The sequence below is a fragment of the Nerophis lumbriciformis genome, linkage group LG06, assembly GCF_033978685.3.
Source record: "Nerophis lumbriciformis linkage group LG06, RoL_Nlum_v2.1, whole genome shotgun sequence".
Taxonomy (NCBI): domain Eukaryota; kingdom Metazoa; phylum Chordata; class Actinopteri; order Syngnathiformes; family Syngnathidae; genus Nerophis; species Nerophis lumbriciformis.
The window spans coordinates 38256585-38274735 of NC_084553.2; the positions used below are offsets into that span (position 1 = coordinate 38256585).

Here is an 18151-nt window from a genome sequence, read left to right on the forward strand (position 1 = left end):
CTCCCCCCGGTTGACAGAGCTTCTCACCCTATCTCTAAGGGAGAGCCCCGCCACCCGGCGGAGGAAACTCATTTCGGCCGCTTGTACCCATGATCTTGTCCTTTCGGTCATAACCCAAAGCGTCAATGTACATTTGTACATTGACGTTTATTTAATTCCAGTTGTCTGGTAATGATGTCACTTTAGTGTGCAGATTTGTGATTGCAAACCTCTTACAACCAGTTAGATTGTCCACAATAAATTGATTAACAAGTGTTCACATTACATGCTTTTACTTATCGGGTTTTATATAATTGTATGATTTGTTATTTATTTACTATTTATTGTCATCGTCTACATTTGTTGTCCACTGAAAATGACTCCCAATGTCTAAATAACTTGATAAATAATATATGTAAGAGAGTACTCTGTTGCTGTGTAGTGATGACTTGCTTCTTCAACATAAAAACCAATAAAATATGCTAAACATGGCTGTAATTTATTTTTATTAAATGAAGATAAACAAGGCTGTAACAAGTGTTTTGAAAGCTACAACTATTTCCATAAATCACACATAAGCATGAACCTACAGTGTCCTTAGGCGTAGTACTGCAGGTTGGCCTTCTTTTTGGCCTGTACCTCTAGGATTCCCTCCATGTAATCCTCGTGGTTCAGCTCCGTGGCGCCGCGCCTCAGTGCGATCATACCCGCCTCCACGCACACGGCTTTGCACTGAGCGCCGTTGAAGTCGTCGGTGCAGCGCGCCAGCTCTTCGTAGTTAACATCAGGACTGACGTTCATCTTGCGCGAGTGAATCTGCATTATGCGGGCTCTGGCCTCTTCATTTGGCATCGGGAACTCGATCTTCCTGTCCAGACGACCTGAACGCAGCAGCGCTGGGTCCAAGATGTCCACTCTGTTGGTGGCTGCAATCACCTGTGACCAAGGACATTTTGTTATTAGTACAACAAGACAGAGCTAAATATTTTGGTTAGCTCAATGGGAGTCATCATGGTAAGGCAGCTTAGTATGATGCAGCACACTTATCCAACACTGCTAAATAAGCACATAAAAAAATGGCAAACACAGTAGTACCTCGACTTACAAGCTTAATTGGTTCTGTGATGCAGCGCTTTACTGAAAATACTTGTATTGCAAATCAACGTCAACCATTGAAATGAATTGAAATCAATTAAAAAAAACACAATTTTACCGTGTGACATGCCTTGCTAAAAAGAAAAACAAACTTCTAGATAAGAAGTATTTTATTAAAAAATACAATACAACTACAGCAGTTATATGGTTTAAGTTCATTTTCGAACGTGCATTCAGTTAGAACATGATACATCACATATTTTCAGTTTCTCTTGACAACATGTCCGAAAAGGAGTAGGAAGAAGCAGAGCTCAATTAATCCTACCCCTTTTCCATTTCAAAGCAATTACAGTACTAACACATTAAATTCACTTCCGGCTCTCAAATTGTACACAACTTAACTGCATAAATAATAAAGTTCTCAATTAAATAGTTAAATAAGTTGTAATTCACATAAGGAGACAAATAAGATCACCTCATTTTTAAAAGGGTCCAAAATATTTATCAGAATTCTTCTTCTTTGTACTTTGTAAACACTGAGTTTGAACAGTAAATTGGATCATATTAGTACATTGTTTGCCTTATTTGCCTAAAACATCCTAAAATGTAATTCCACATACTGATATACTAAAGGGCTTCAGTGTTGTATGTGCATAGAAATGTTTTAAATTAATTAATTAATTTAATTAATTAATTTTCTCTAAGGTTATATTTTTCCTCTTATGTTGAGAAGAATTGTTGTACATTCTTCTTTATGAAGTCCTTTTTTCCTTGGAGAGTGGACTTTTACGGTATCTCCTTCAAGCTGTTTCTTTGTCAAATACACCATCAGCAGCTTCTTGGTATTTTTGTGGACACATTTCTTCTGTATATGTATTATTTTGATAATAATAATAATAATAATAATAGATTATAATTGTAAAAAGTACTTTACATTGAGTAAACAACCTCGAAGTGCTACAGTGTATAAAAAATAAATAAAAAGATAATAAAACTAAAAACTACAACAGCCTAATAGCTAGAACTAATATGCATACATCTAAAAAAAGGCTTTTTTAAAAAGAAGGGTTTTTAAGCCTTTTTCAAAAGCATCCACAGTCTGCAGTGCCCTCAGGTGGTCAGGGAGAGCGTTCCACAGACTGGGAGCGGCGGAGCAGAAAGCCCGGTCTCCCATTGTTTGTAGCTTTGTCCTCCTTGGCTGGCATTTGACTCGTTCTGCATCAGTATGGTTCAGACTAAAAGTGTTACGCTCGAGCTGCTTCGCAAAACTAGCGAGCTACATGTCATGTTTTTGATGATTTTGTTATTTAATTCTATGAATATCATCCATTTCTTCTTCTCAGCACAATCCTTCACACTCACTCTCTTTCTTTCCATGGTTGGAAAACAAAGGTATGTCCAACTTTAGCTATAAACCAATGTTAACAAGTAAGATCAGATGTTGTGGGTGGATCTTAGGGGGTTCACTGTTCATTATTTGGAACGTCAATTAATAGCGGGAATGCTTCTAACGCTAAATTTTGCTTGCATCTTAAAGCATAATAATTAGCCAAGAGACAGCTCTTATTTCAAAACACTCTTAGAATATAATAGAATAAAATAGAATAAATATTTATTGTCCACCGATGTAGAAAATTGTCTTTCACTAAAATAGAAACAATATCATATATAAAACATAGCAGACGAGAGGTTAGGTAAAAACAGGAATGAAAGTAACTATAAATTAAGATCTAAAGGGGTATCGGTAAACCATAAAAGTAAAGCAGTTCAGGTCAAATGTGGATTTGTTCACTTTGTCACATTAAGAATCTCAATGGCATTCGGGATAAGACTTTTTAAAAAGGACATTTGACCAGTGGAGGTTAAGTTGAGGTACCACTATATCTACATTTATTGGATCCATTTCTGGGAATATAATGACTAATTATATATATTTTTTTTTACCCCCGCGACCCCAAAAGGGACAAGCGGTAGAAAATGGATGGATCAATGGATGTTTGTATCAAATTTGTATAACAGAAAATACTGAATTCCTGTTGGTAAAACATTAGATGTATTACATCAGTGGTTCTCAACCTTTTTTCAGTGATGTACCGCCTGTGAACATTATTTTAATTCAAGTACCCCCTAATCAGAGCAAAGCATTTTTGGTTGAAAAAAAGAGATAAAGAAGTAAAATACAGCACTATGTCATCAGTTTCTGATTTATTAAATTGTATAACAGTGCAAAAATACTGCTCATTTGTAATGGTTTTTTTTCAACTATTTGGAAAAAAAGATATACAAATAACTAAAAACTTGTTGAAAAATAAACAAGTGATTCAATTATAAATAAAGATTTCTACACATAGAAGTAATCATCAACTTAAAGTGCCCTCTTTGGGGATTGTAATAGAGATCCATCTGGATTCATGAACTTAATTCTAAACATTTCTTCACAAAAAAAAAGAAATCTTTAACATCAATATTTATGGAACATGTCCACAAAAAAATCTAGCTGTCAACACTGAATATTGCATTGTTGCATTTCTTTTCACAGTTCTTTTTGACAGACATTTTAGTGAGGGCCAAACCATCATGGCATGGGGGAAACTCTGGGTGTTTGGTAATGAATGGAATAGCCTACTTGATTTGATGTTCAGTTTATGAACTTACATTCATATTTTGTTGAAGTATTATTCAATAAATATATTTATAAAGGATTTTTGAATTGTTGCTATTTTTAGAATATTTAAAAAAAATCTCACGTACCCCTTGGCATACCTTCAAGTACCCCCAGGGGTACGCATACCCCTATTTGAGAAACACTGCATTACATGATGCAAAATTTTAATTTCCCCTTGGAGATTATTAAAGTAATTCTGATTCTGATGGCTACAACCAACAGCGGCGATATTACTAGTCCTAAATTGATGTTATAATTGTGTTGATGTCCTGTTTTTTAAAAAGGTTGTGTAAAAGTGTTATTAGTACTATTTTATTATTACTAATATTAACTACTTTGAACTCTGTTCAAGAACTTTGCATGTGAAAAAAGATGACTTTTTCCCTGCCACCTGAACTTAATAAGAATGTTGAGGTGATGGATGAGTCAAGTGTCACCAGTTAAATGTGATCGCTTACCTTGACTTGCATGTTGGGTTGAAAGCCATCCAGCTGGTTGAGGAGCTCCAGCATGGTCCTCTGCACCTCTCGGTCTCCTGCCTTCTCGCTGTCAAATCTCTTGGTACCGATGGCGTCCAGTTCGTCAATGAAGATGATGGAGGGGGCTTTCTCCTTGGCCAGCGCGAAGGCGTCTCTCACCAGCTTGGCTCCGTCTCCAATGAACATCTGCACAAGCTGTGGACCAGCCAATTTAAGAAAAGTGGCTTTTGTCTGAGCTGCACAGGCCCTGGCGAGAAGCGTCTTCCCTGTTCCAGGTGGTCCATACATGAGGACCCCTTTGGGTGGCTGGATGCCCAGGTTCTCAAATTTTTCCTTGTGATTCATTGGCAGGACTATGGCCTCCACCAGCTCCTGGATCTGCTTGTCCAGCCCGCCGATGTCACTGTACTGCTCTGTGGGGCGCTCGTCCACCTCCATGGCCTTGACCCTAGAGTCATACTCGGTAGGCAAGGTCTCCAGGATCAGGTAGGAGTCCTTGTTGACACCAACCAGGTCTCCAGGCTTCAGCTTCTCGGCGTCCACCAGCCCAATTACCGGCAGGAAGTAAGTCTGCCGGGTGGATGTCTTGATGACGGCGCATTTTCCTTTTCGCTGCGAATCCAGGTCCACATTAGCTCCGTCCTCCTCCTGGTCGTTGGGGTCCACATCCAGCAGCTCGATGACATTAGACACCAGGTAGGGCAAAGTTTTGTTCACTTTTATCTTCTCCGTATTTTCTTTGATTTTATCCTTCATAGCTTGCAATTCGTGGGTCACCCTCAGTACCTCGCTTTTCATGATCTTTATCTCGCTGTCGAGGAGGCGAGTTCGCTGAACTATCTCCTCTGTGGACATTTTTAACACTTCTTCGCCGATTCCATCTTCCACTTCGTCCCAAACTGACTTGTCACTCAGCGACGCCATCTTGCTTCTGTCTGTTGCGACCTTCGACACGCCGGAAGTTAAAGCTCGCTCTCCCGGAAGTCACCGACGTGCTGGCGTTAGACGGAAGATGACACAAACTACGAGATAAATTCATTCAATTTGTGTTGCGACTTGTTGACTGACAAATTGTAAGCTATCAGTTTTATATATTGTTATATTCCCAAGCTCATATTGCAGCGCATGTTTTGTTTTCTCTGAGTTGCAGCTGCCGCACGTTTGATGTAGGGTTAGCTCATGCAGCTAACACTAGCCAAGCGCTTACAGCATCGCGTTCATTTGGTATCCTGTGAAATATTATGAACCTTTTATGTCTCCAGTTTGTACGTTCAAATGTACGATAATAGAATAACAAGGAACGATGATTCTAAGCTTTCAAATCCTAATGCAGTGGTTACTAAGTTGTGAGTACATTTTTTTTCGCGCCGCTTCCACATCTATGCTCTTTCCTTCTTTTTCAGGGTATAATTGTCCGCAAGAAAACATTTCTCCTGCTGGACACACAACAAGTGTGTGTGTGTCTGCTCCCCAGGTGACCGTAAGATAACGTGCCAAGTTAAGGCAATGGATCAGAACAACAGCATACCAGCCTTTCAGGGCCTGGCCTCCCCTCAGGTAACATGCATTTTCATTAACTTAGACTAAGACTTCCTTTTATTGTCATTCAAATTTGAACTTTGCAGTACAGATAAGAACGACATTTCGTTGCTTTACCTCGTTGTAGTGCAGGATACAAGAGCAATAAGGTGCAGATACAAATATATAGATTACTGTAGAGATAAATATATTGCACTTTTGCATTTGCATCAACGTTTATGGCTGTATGTTATATTGTCTTTATATTCCATCTTGTTCATTCGTTTTTGGGGGGAATTAAGAGGATTATTATGATGCGTTCAAGAGTCTTATGGCCTGAGGGAAGAAGCTGTTACAGAACCTGAAGGTTCTGCTACGGAGGCTGCGGAACCTCTTTTTAAAGTCCAGCAGTGAAAACAGTCCTTGGTGGGGGTGGGAGGAGTCTCTGCAGATTTTCTGAGCCCTGGTCAGGCAGCAGCTTTTTGCAATTTTTTGGATAGGAGGAAGAGGAGTCTTGGTGATCTTTTCCGCCGTCCTCACCACTTTCTGCTGAGACTTCCAGTCCGAGGCACTGCAGGCTCCAGTCCAAACTCACACCAACATCAAACTCACACCATTCTAAAAATTGCAATTAGATTAAGAGTTATGTTATTTTCTGCTATACATAAGCCTAACTCTACGTACCTACGAGGGATATAACAATTAATGGATATATGGATTTATATTCCTTCGATTCAACTAAATCGATCTGTGCTTGGAAAGTTTGCCTTCCAGAAGATAGGTGTCGATTCAAGACTGTTTTAAAAGGGAAGTGATCGATTTTATCGATACTAGCTAAAGAAAAACATTGGATTTAACGACGGCAGACTTTATATGAAATTAAACTTTTTTTAATGATAAGGACGCTGACCGTTAAGTCTGCCTTCCCGTCTGTGGCTTTATCAAAACAAAAATGGCTGATAGCTACGGTGGTCAAGAAAGGTCATAATAAACGCAGCAAGACAATATTATTAATTACAACACAAAAACTTTCAGCTACAACACGATTGCAAAAGCCGCAACAAGGACAAATGACGCAACACAATATTATAAAGCCACAAAAGACGTGACTGACACAACGAAAGTGACAGTGGAGCAAGTTACAGGGACTCACAACTTCTTGAACAAAACAACATGAAGCAAAAAAGTGGCAGCCAAGGAAAATTCATTTCATTAGAAACAAATACAAGAGATGGATGAAGGAGAGCAAATTAGGAAGCAAGGGGCCAACACCACTACAGGGATGAGGGGGCATACATGCTTTCACACACCTGGGAGGCTGTCCTACATCTGCGATGCCAGGGTGGAGAACAGAATATAGACACCGGAGGAACTTAATTAGTAGGTAAATCTTGTCATGGTTTGCCAAAAGTTTGCTCTTGTTAATTCACCCGAAAGTGTTGGTTGTACTTTATTCAAATAAGATTGGAATGCATTGGCAATTAACTGTTGGTTACTTGCTTGTTTGTGTCCCTAATTTATCTATACATAATTCCCTTACAAGAAATAACAGGAATATAGTAAACTTCAGCTGTATTGTCCAGTATTCAGTAATAATATAATAATGATAAGGTGATCTTGATTTGTGGTGACTTCAACATTGATTTGATGAAATTTAATGATCACACGAAAACCACTGATTTTGTTAATCTTATAAATAAATGATAAATGGGTTGTACTTGTATAGCGCTTTCTACCTTCAAGGTACTCAAAGCGCTTTGACACTACTTCCACATTTACCCATTCACACACACATTCACACACTGATGGAGGGAGCTGCCATGCAAGGCGCTAACCAGCACCCATCAGGAGCAAGGGTGAAGTGTCTTGCTCAGGACACAACGGACATGACGAGGTTGGTACTAGGTGGGGATTGAACCAGGGACCCTCGGGTCGCGCACGGCCATTCTTCCACTGCGCCACGCCGTTATGTTTAGCTTGAGTTTCTTTCCACTAATTGTAAAACCTAGCAGAATAACAAAGGACAGCTTAACACTGATTGACCATATTTTTATAAATGTATTTGATGGGAAGAGAAAAAGTGGTGATCACTTGCCTGTCTTTACAGTGATCGAAATGAACAAGGAGCGAAACTTACAAACAAAAAGACAAATTAATAACTTTGTTAGAATAAAATCACCAGACGCCGTTCAGGCATTCAAGGCTGACCTTTTAAATCAGGATTGGCAAAATGTTTTTGTGGAGGATACTAATGAAGCATACGATACATTCCTGGATATATTTCTGACACTTTATGACCGTCATTGTCCATTGAGAGAATATAAGCAAAATACTAAAAAGAGGGAGAAACCATGGATAACAAAGGGTTTAGTAAAAGCCTGTAAAAAGAAAACTAGGCTTTACAAGGAATTTATTAAGCATCGAACAAAGGAAAATGAGGACAGATATAAAAAGTATAAAAACAGATTGACATGTATCATGAGGCTGCAACAAAAACACTATTATGAACAATTGCTACATAAAAATAATATAATTGAAACTTGGAATGTGCTTATTACCGTACTATGATTAAAAAATCTAGCAAAATGATTTTACAGCATATCTGGTAAAAGATGACAACTCAGTTATTGAAAATATAGAAGAAATACCTGAGGAATTCAATACGTTTTTTGTGAATGGTGGCCCAAATTTGGCTAAAAATATTAATTTTAATATGAATGATGACAAAAAGTTAAAGCGTGTATCTGACATTAAAAATGCAATGTTTCTTGGCGGAGTTTGTGAAAGTGATGTGTTAGAAGTGGTCAGAAAGTTTGAAAACAAAAAATCTGTCGATGGTAACAACGTGGATATGTCACTTGTTAAAGAAGTGATGGATTGTGTCCTGAAGCCGTTTACTTATATATGTAATACATTTTTATCAACTGGAACTTTTCCTGACAAAATGAAAATTGCTAAAGTTATTCCGATTTATAAAAATGGTGATAAACATATGGTCTCAAATTATAGACCTGTGTCTCTACTACCTCAATTTGCAAAAATCCTTGATAAATTATTTGTAAATAGACTTGATAAGTTCATTGACAAACAGGAGCTACTGAATGACCATCAGTATGGGTTCAGGAGTAATCGATCGACATCCCTAGCAGTGATGGACTTTGAAGAAAACATAGCTACATCAATAGAAAAAAAGCAACACACTGTTGGAGTATTTATTGACTTATATAAAGCTTTTGACACAATCGATTATTCCCTTACTTCTGCAAAAATTGGAAAACTATGGCATAAGAGGTGTTTCACAACAGTGGTTAAGTAGTTATTTAAGTAATAGATCTCAATATGTGGAAATTAGTAAGACTAAATCACAGCCAAGAAGAGTAACTTCTGGGGTTCCACAAGGCTCGGTATTGGGACCTAAGGTATTTATACTTTATTTAAATTATATTTGTTCAGTATCTAATACATTTAAATGTATTATGTTTGCAGTTGATACAAATGTATATTGTTCAGGAGAAGACTTGAAGGAAGTGTTGAGGGTAATAGAGGTTGAGTTGATTCAGCTAAAAAAATGGTTTGATATTAATAAGTTATCATTAAATGATAAGAAAACTAAATTTATTAATTTAATGGTGCAAGGACAAATTGTGAAGCAAAATTAAATCAAGTAGAAATTGATAGGGTATATGAAACTAAATTCTTGGGAATAATAATTGATCATAAATTATGTTGGAAAACGCATATTGAATATATAAAGGGAAAAATATCCAAATACATTGCTATTTTGTATAAAGTATGACATATGCTGTATAAGACATGTCTGCATATGTTGTATTATTCTTTTATTTTTCCATATTTAACATATTGTGTTGAAGTTTGGGGAAATGTTTATAAAACAAACATAGACCCAATAATTAAACTTCAAAAAAGGGTCATAGGAATAATACACAAAGCGTGCTACTATGAACATACCAATCCATTATTTATAAGTTCTAATGTGTTAAAATTTTCAGATATTGTGTTTTTAAAAACAATGGAAATTATTTTTCGAGTAAAGAACAACAGTCTTCCAGCTTGCATTCTTAGGTTATTTAAATTAAGAGGAGAAAACTATAATTTACGGGGATATCGATTTTTGAAATGGGTAAAGTAAGAACGAATATAAAATACAAATGTATTTCATTTTTATAAGTTAAATGGTGAAACAAGCTCAGTGATGAGCTGAAGACATGTAGTTCTTTGTTTAGGTTTAAAAAAACCTTGAAAGGTGAAATAATTGAAAATGATAAAATATAGCAACGATTACTTTCATCCCATTGATTTTTTTAACGATGTTCCAGGCAATCTAATTTTTAGTGAATGTATAGGATAGGCAAATATAAGCTTTGGCTTTAGCCTATTCCCTTTTCGGTCATTCTTTTTCTTTTCTTTTTGTGTGTAAATTTGATGATTGTTAAATATGTATAATCTGTACTGTTAAACTGGTTACACAAAATGGTTAATGGTTGATTATATGACCGAAATAAACTTATTTCATTCATTCATTCATAATTTCACAGTCACTCTGGATGAATTTTGTTAGCTAAAATATCACTGAATTTCAACTCACTGAATTGTTTCGGATCTTATCGTTCTAAAATAATGATATTGTCCCTGAATCAAATTGAATCGTTGTTAAAACAAATCTTGACACCCCTAATAAAAAGTTATGTTGTTTTCTATTGTTCGTAAGCCTACATCTACCATGAATTGATTTACGTGGACCCCGACTTAAACAAGTTGAAAAACGTATTCGATGTTACCATTTAGTGGTCAATTGTACGGAATATGTACTGTACTGTACAATCTACTAATAAAAGTTTCAATCAATGAATCACATTCGTACATAGGAACAACATTACCAACCGCTTACTAATTTTACAAGTATAATCGTGTCAACATTAGAAACTGGATTTCTGGCTCTTTGAAGGGAGCCAGGTGCTTGGGAATCCATCCATCTATCAATCATTATTTAAATGATAAATAATGATAAATGGGTTGTACTTGTATAGCGCTTTTCTACCTTCAAGGTACTCAAAGCGCTTTGACACTACTTCCACATTTACCCATTCACACACACATTCACACCTGATGGAGGGAGCTGCCATGCAAGGCGCTAACCAGCACCCATCAGGAGCAAGGGTGAAGTGTCTTGCTCAGGACACAACGGACATGACGAGGTTGGTACTAGGTGGGGATTGAACCAGAGACCCTCGGGTCGCGCACGGCCATTCTTCCACTGCGCCACGCCGTCCCATTATTTGAAAGAGCCTTTCAAAAAACTGGCTCAGTATTATAATTCAAGTTGTTTTTATCAAGGAAACCATCAATGGTAGCAGTTATATGATACAATGTCAAACAGAATAGTTTAAATTCATGTGGGAATTACTGTATTTTGACATTTTGGCTGTAATTTTGTTGACATGTTATTGTAAACATTCCGTAAGGTGATGCCATTTCCCCATGCTTTGACAGTGACATCACAATTTAGAAATTTCCTTTGCCTAAAAAAACTTTAACAATAGAGGAATAAATACACAAATAATAAGTAAGAATAATATATATATATATATATATATATATATATATATATATATTATAATATATGTATACACATATATATATATATGTATATATATATATATATATATATATATATATATATATAATAATATATGGCCCCTAGTCTGACATGCATTACACAATTAAAATACAATTTAGGACACAATACAAATGTGAATACACAATTGTGTGTGTGTACGCTTGAACACCTTTGCACATCAAAAAAATAAACGAGAAGAGTGAATCAAAATTAATGAATACCATAAAAATAAATAGAATGTGTCTATATGTATTTTATTATATTAAAAAAATGAATCCAAATGCTGCTGTTTCCTTTGACTAATTTTGTATTCTAGCTGCCAGTCGAGTGGGCAATTGCGACGCTGTATCTGCATGTCCTTAAAAACGGCTCCCAAATGAACTGTTGACAACTGCGAATCGGTTCTCATTATTCACTTAAAAGACCCATTCATAAAACCTGATTCGTTCGCGAACTTCTCCTCTCCGGTCAGCATGAACACAGTTAAGCGACAGTACATATAGTAGGCAAATGTAAACATACAAAAAATAATGCGGACTTGGCCTGTATCTTAAGTTGCTAGTAGGTCTGGACGTTTATGGCAAAAGTCTAAATGATTTATTGAACATTTTACTTCAATTTTGGTTAATGCATGAATATTTCACTCTCAACTACAACTCTACTTTTTGGTCACGTCATCCTTATTGCAGCCAAAGTGTGTTCAAACAACTAACACAGAATTTATTTTGTGTACCAGCTGCTTAAATTGTTTTGTTGATTTAGGTGTTTCGGTTTTCCTTCATGACGCTTCTGTGTAGCAGATTGGTTGAGAAAGTGTCACTTGACGGTATTCTGGCACCCTTTATGCTTTGCAACACCTGGCTTCCTGTCGAGTAACTGCTCAATCAGTACTGTATTTGAAAGGGATCGTGTGTTAGTAGAGAGATAATTACAAAGGGGAAAATTAATAATAATAAAATAAATTAATAAACAGCAGTTTTCCGTCTGTTAAAAGCTCAAAATATTTTTTACAATTCTTTTTCAATTGCTCCTGATGGGTTGTGGTTAGGGCCTTGCATGGCGGCTCCCGCCATCAGTGTGTGAATGTGTGTATGAATGGGTGAATGTGGAAATAGTGTCAAAGCATTTTGAGTACCTTGAAGGTAGAAAAGCGCTATGCAATTATAACCCATTTACCATTTGTGAACTCGCATTGTTCACTTTCTAGGAGGTTGCAGTTGAAGAATGGTAGAATCTGTCTGAATGTTTGAATCGATTAGTTTGTTCGATTAATTCATCAGATAAAACACACTTTATATTTACAGTGTGTTTTAGACAAAATAGTTAAAATTAAGCTTTTTCTTCTTTGTTTGTAAATAAATGCACATCAACATTGAAATTGCACTTTTTACAATTTTACATTAATAAAAATGTATAATTAAAAAAACTGAGTATTGCCCAAAACCAGCTAATAAATATAGAAACTAAGTTAAGCAAAAAGCTAAAGTATGATAATGCGCAGTCATTGACACTCAAATAATAAAGAATACATTCTGTAACCTGAACATATACACATTCAAAAATTGATTCCTTGGAGAAATGTGTTTATATTTGGACAAATAACTTATTTGTGTATGCGTATATACAGTTTGCATGTTGATGCCAACAGGTTCTTACAGCCTTCATGTGTTTGAATAATAATGAATTTGAAATGATCTAAGACTATTGACAGCTTTTGTCCCTTTCTATGCGTCCTTTCTTGTCTTTCCACCTTGTCATTGTTTTCCTTTTAACCATTTCTCTCTATAGCCACATTCCTCTGTTCACCGCCAAACAGATCACAGCGGTCGTGCGTTTAACCATGTCCACAAAATTAAAGTTTTAGGCACTCTGTGTGGTCCTCATTAAACGATTAATCAAAGCAACACAATATAAATCAAAGCTTTTTTGCTAATCAGATTAATGGTTGCAACTCTGACCGGCTTTGGCGGACATAAACGTTGTTGTTTAGAGTTTTAGACGACAAACTAGTTTTTCTTAGACCTACTCAAATGTTCCTCTGCTGATTAAAACCAAATAGTGCACTCCATTTTTGCCCGTTACATAATTAATCCACAATTAAGAACCTTCTTGACATGTTTGACAAGCGCTCAAAGAGAATCGGCCTGTACGGCTTGTGCAAATGTTTAGTTTATGTTGTAATTATGTTGTTTTTGTAGGGTGCCATGACGCCGGGTATGCCGATGTTCAGTCCCATGATGCCATACGGTTCTGGCCTGACACCTCAGCCTGTGCAGAACACAAACAGTTTATCTATACTGGAAGAACAGCAGAGACAGCAACAGGCGGCGCAACAAGCACAGCAGTGTAATGCAGGTGATCTGTTCTAAGGGTGTAACTGAAACCCATCCAGCTTCTGAACACAACAATTCTCACTTCTGGATCCCATTTTAGGATTGGCTCAGGTACTTTGGGTGAATTTATGGATTTTTTTGTGTCTCCCTAGGTCTTCCTGGAACATCGGGGCAGACTCCTCAGCTCTTCCATTCCCAGGGAGTCACAGGTTCAACCACCACAGCGCTGCCAGGGAACACTCCGATGTACAACACCCCACTGACCCCCATGACCCCCATCACACCAGCCACGCCAGCCTCAGAGAGCTCGGGAATAGTGCCACAGTTACAGTATGTTTCATAAGTGATAGAAGATTTACTTTCAGATATTGGTCAGTTGTAGAAGAGTTATATGAAAGCCAATAATACATGAAATTCACAAACTAATTTAATTGCTCTTCTTGTTCATCATCAGAAACATTGTGTCGACAGTGAATCTTGGCTGTAAACTGGACTTGAAGACCATCGCACTAAGAGCCAGGAATGCTGAGTATAACCCAAAGGTATATCTTGCAACAAGATTTCCTGCAGATTAATTCATACAGTGAAACTTGCTTGTGTGGCCAACTTGTTTATGTCGAACTTCTTGATCATGTCCCAGTCCTCATGTCCCAGTCCACCATGTTGTTATAAGTACAAAGTACTGCATGAGTCAGTGTGGACATACACGGCCGCCCGCTTTGACAAACCTACAACTTTTAGAGCCAAAGGTGTCAGAGGCTAGGAACATAAGTGCTGATAACTGGAATAAGAAGTCCAAGAAATAATTAGAAGCTGACAAAGGGTGGAGTTGACAGTAAATACAGTAGAAAATGAGTTAAGTGTTTTATGCTCATAAATGTTTAATTGCAGCAGCTATGTTAATGTCGGTCAGCCAGACCAGTTGGTGTCAAAATAAGCAGGTTCCACTGTATTACCATATTTGTTGACATGTTTGCTTTCTTGCTGTGTTCTAGCGTTTTGCTGCAGTTATCATGAGAATACGAGAACCCAGAACCACAGCTCTTATTTTCAGCTCTGGGAAAATGGTCTGCACAGGGGCAAAGAGGTCAGAAATTATGTAACTTAATTAGAGAGACAATTAAAGTTACAAAAGACAATAGCCATGTGTTTTATATTCATCCATCTAAAAAGTACATGCATAAATGAAATATTCTTACGTTTTGTAGCGAGGAGCAGTCGAGGTTAGCGGCCAGGAAATACGCTCGTGTCGTGCAAAAGCTGGGTTTTCCTGCAAAGTTTTTGGACTTCAAGATTCAGAATATGGTGGGCAGCTGTGACGTGAAGTTCCCCATTCGTCTGGAGGGTTTAGTACTCACACATCAACAGTTTAGCAGGTAACTGGAAGTGATCAGTAAGATACATGGTGGAACCATCTGCCAAAGTGGTCATTGACAACTTTTTTTCCCTCTGTGTCTTGCAGTTATGAACCGGAGCTGTTTCCAGGATTGATTTATAGAATGATCAAACCCAGAATTGTCTTGCTCATCTTTGTTTCCGGGAAGGTCGTACTAACAGGTAGGATTTTTAGTTAACAGCCTCCATCTTTGAGAGACACTCATCTGACAGCAGCCATACAGTATACATATTTAAAGTTCCCAAATGATACTAATCATACTAAGCATCAACAACTTTTAAATATGTTCCAGATGTCCCGTAACAGTGGATTTGAAGGGTTTTGCTCAAAATCTAGCCTTGATGCTGGTCATATATACAGTTGAATTGTGCTAAAGGTGCACACACTAATAGGACACAAATGTAGAATAATTTTTCTTGTGCATTTGTTTCTAGGTGCAAAGGTGAGAGGTGAAATCTATGAAGCGTTTGAAAACATCTACCCTATCCTAAAAGGTTTCCGCAAGACCACGTAGAATTAGCTTCCCCCCCCCCCCCAACTGTGACTTTTTTTGTGTTTAATTAGTTTTTTTTAATGTTTCCCTACATCTTACATTGCCCTCTACAGGTTAACTGCTAGAAGGGCAGTAAATGTTTTTTTTTTTAATCCCTGATCAACATGGCTTATTTTAATTTTTTTGTTCATACTCTTGTACATAAATTTAAAAGGAAAAGCCATGCAACAGTCATGACTTTTTTTAAATTGTGTTCAATTTTAAATAGTTTTATACATTTGTATCAATGTCTGCTTGTTTTTTTTTTCCGCTCTTTTTTTTTTTTACTGCAATTTAGACTAAACAATTCAACTGGCAATTGTGTTTCAATTAAGTTTTCAGTTTGGTATAGTCATTGATACCCAGTTTTGGAGGCTCCATTTCACAAGTTACAATTTAATGGAAGACTTCCGGACGGCTTCGAAGCAATTCTGGACCACCATCCGCCGCCTCAGGAAGGGGAAGCAGTGCAGTGTCAACACCGTGTATGGTGGGGATGGTGCTCTGCTAACCTCGACTGCGGATGTTGTGGATCGGTGGAGGGAATACTTCGAAGACCTCCTCAATCCTACCAGCACGTCTTCCTATGAGGAAGCAGGGCCTGGGGAATCTGTGGTGGGCTCTCCTATTTCTGGGGCTGAGGTTGCCGAGGTTGTTAAAAAGCTCCTCGGTGGCAAGGCCCCGGGGGTGGATGAGATCCGCCCGGAGTTCCTTAAGGCTCTGGATGTTGTGGGGCTGTCTTGGTTGACAAGACTCTGCAACATCGCGTGGACATCGGGGGCGGTACCTCTGGATTGGCAGACCGGGGTGGTGGTTCCTCTCTTTAAGAAGGGGAACCGGAGGGTGTGTTCCAACTATCGTGGGATCACACTCCTCAGCCTTCCCGGTAAGGTCTATTCAGGTGTACTGGAGAGGAGGCTACGCCGGATAGTCGAACCTCGGATTCAGGAGGAACAGTGGTTTTCGTCCTGGTCGTGGAACTGTGGACCAGCTCTATACTCTCGGCAGGGTCATTGAGGGTGCATGGGAGTTTGCCCAACCAGTCCACATGTGCTTTGTGGACTTGGAGAAGGCATTCGACCGTGTACCCCGGGAAGTCCTGTGGGGAGTGCTCAGAGAGTATGGGGTAACGGACTGTCTTATTGTGGCAGTTTGCTCCCTGTATAATCAGTGCCAGAGCTTGGTCCGCATTGCCGGCAGTAAGTCGGACACGTTTCCAGTGAGGGTTGGACTCCGCCAAGGCTGCCCTTTGTCACCGATTCTGTTCATAACCTTTATGGACAGAATTTCTAGACGCAGTCAGGGCGTTGAGGGGATCTGGTTTGGTGGCTGCAGGATTAGGTCTCTGCTATTTGCAGATGATGTGGTCCTGATGGCTTCCTCTGGTCAAGTTCTTCAGCTCTCGCTGGATCGGTTCGCAGCCGAGTGTGAAGCGACTGGGATGGGAATCAGCACCTCCAAGTCCGAGTCCATGGTTCTCTCCCGGAAAAGGGTGAAGTGCCATCTCCGGGTTGGGGAGGAGATCTTGCCCCAAGTGGAGGAGTTCAAGTACCTCGGAGTCTTGTTCACGAGTGGGGGAAGAGTGGATCGTGAGATCGACAGGCGGATCGGTGCGGCATCTTCAGTAATGCGGACGCTGTATCGATCCGTTGTGGTGAAGAAGGAGCTGAGCCGGAAGGCAAAGCTCTCGATTTACCGGTCGATCTACGTTCCCATCCTCACCTATGGTCATGAGCTTTGGATCATGACCGAAAGGACAAGATCACGGGTACAAGCGGCCGAAATGAGTTTCCTCCGCCGAGTGGCGGGGCTCTCCCTTAGAGATAGGGTGAGAAGCTCTGTCATTCGGGGGGAGCTCAAAGTAAAGCCGCTGCTCCTCCACATCGAGAGGAGCCAGATGAGGTGGTTCGGGCATCTGGTCAGGATGCCACCCGAACGCCTCCCTAGGAAGGTGTTTCGGGCACGTCCGACCGGTAGGAGGCCACGGGGAGGACCCAGGACACGCTGGGAAGACTATCTCTCCCGGCTGGCCTGGGAACGCCTCGGGATCCCCCGGGAGGAGCTGGACGAAGTGGCTGGGGAGAGGGAAGTCTGGGCTTCCCTGCTTAAGCTGCTGCCCCCGCGACCCGACCTCGGATAAGCGGAAGAAGATGGATGGATGGACAATTTAATGGTTAAACTTTTGTTTGAATGTAAAGGTGATGATGCACAGGACCTCTTCTTTCACCCTCACCTATTTGTTTTTGTCCATTTTATGAAGCGTTAAGTCACCGCCATCTGCAAATAACACATTTTTATACATTGAATTGCGTACTTGCACTTGGCCTGATAATGTTCTCTAAACTCTTAAGCACGTACAGTACATTGTTTTTAAATGCCACAATTTTTTCAAAAGCAGTTGAATGTTTTCATATCCAAAATGCTATTGTCAATGGTTACCACTGTGCATCAATAAATCTGTACATACCAACTTCTTTTATTTCCCTACATTTTAACTAAACATTTGACCTTTTTAA

The 18151-nt window shown here is 38.9% G+C and overlaps 2 protein-coding genes across 4 annotated transcripts; one reads left to right on the forward strand and one right to left on the reverse strand.

Annotated features, from left to right (window-relative positions):
• Positions 1-468: 468 nt before the first annotated feature.
• Positions 469-5179, reverse strand: psmc3 (proteasome 26S subunit, ATPase 3). The gene is made up of 2 exons (XM_061964245.1): positions 4198-5179; positions 469-915 (listed from the first exon to the last, which is right to left on the reverse strand). Exons 1-2 carry the CDS (start codon positions 5140-5142, stop codon positions 577-579), a joined length of 1284 nt encoding a protein of 427 aa, XP_061820229.1. The 5' UTR covers positions 5143-5179; the 3' UTR covers positions 469-576.
• tbp (TATA box binding protein) lies at positions 5172-18105 on the forward strand. Of its 3 annotated transcripts, none has more exons than XM_061964250.1 (9): positions 5172-5291; positions 5693-5775; positions 13573-13729; positions 13860-14037; positions 14162-14249; positions 14703-14794; positions 14916-15083; positions 15170-15264; positions 15538-18105. In XM_061964250.1, exons 2-9 carry the CDS (start codon positions 5725-5727, stop codon positions 15615-15617), a joined length of 909 nt encoding a protein of 302 aa, XP_061820234.1. In that variant the 5' UTR covers positions 5172-5291; positions 5693-5724; the 3' UTR covers positions 15618-18105. The 3 variants fall into 3 exon arrangements, with proteins under 3 accessions (XP_061820234.1, XP_061820233.1, XP_061820231.1); XM_061964249.1 differs by having other exon boundaries at positions 5174-5291; positions 5622-5775; XM_061964247.2 differs by lacking the exon at positions 5172-5291 and adding an exon at positions 5312-5564.
• The last annotated feature ends 46 nt before the right edge of the window (positions 18106-18151 follow it).

Excerpts from the sequence above, each read along its gene's own strand:
- tbp (XM_061964247.2), top strand. The coding sequence starts at position 5,522 with ATGATTCTAAGCTTTCAAATCCTAATGCAGTGGTTACTAAGTT. Across the intron at positions 14,038-14,161 it reads GGAATAGTGCCACAGTTACA|AAACATTGTGTCGACAGTGA; the intron begins GTATGTTTCATA and ends GTTCATCATCAG. Across the intron at positions 14,795-14,915 it reads GTCTGCACAGGGGCAAAGAG|CGAGGAGCAGTCGAGGTTAG; the intron begins GTCAGAAATTAT and ends TACGTTTTGTAG.
- psmc3 (XM_061964245.1), bottom strand. The coding sequence starts at position 5,142 with ATGGCGTCGCTGAGTGACAAGTCAGTTTGGGACGAAGTGGAAGATGGA. Across the intron at positions 916-4,197 it reads AACCCAACATGCAAGTCAAG|GTGATTGCAGCCACCAACAG; the intron begins GTAAGCGATCAC and ends CCTTGGTCACAG.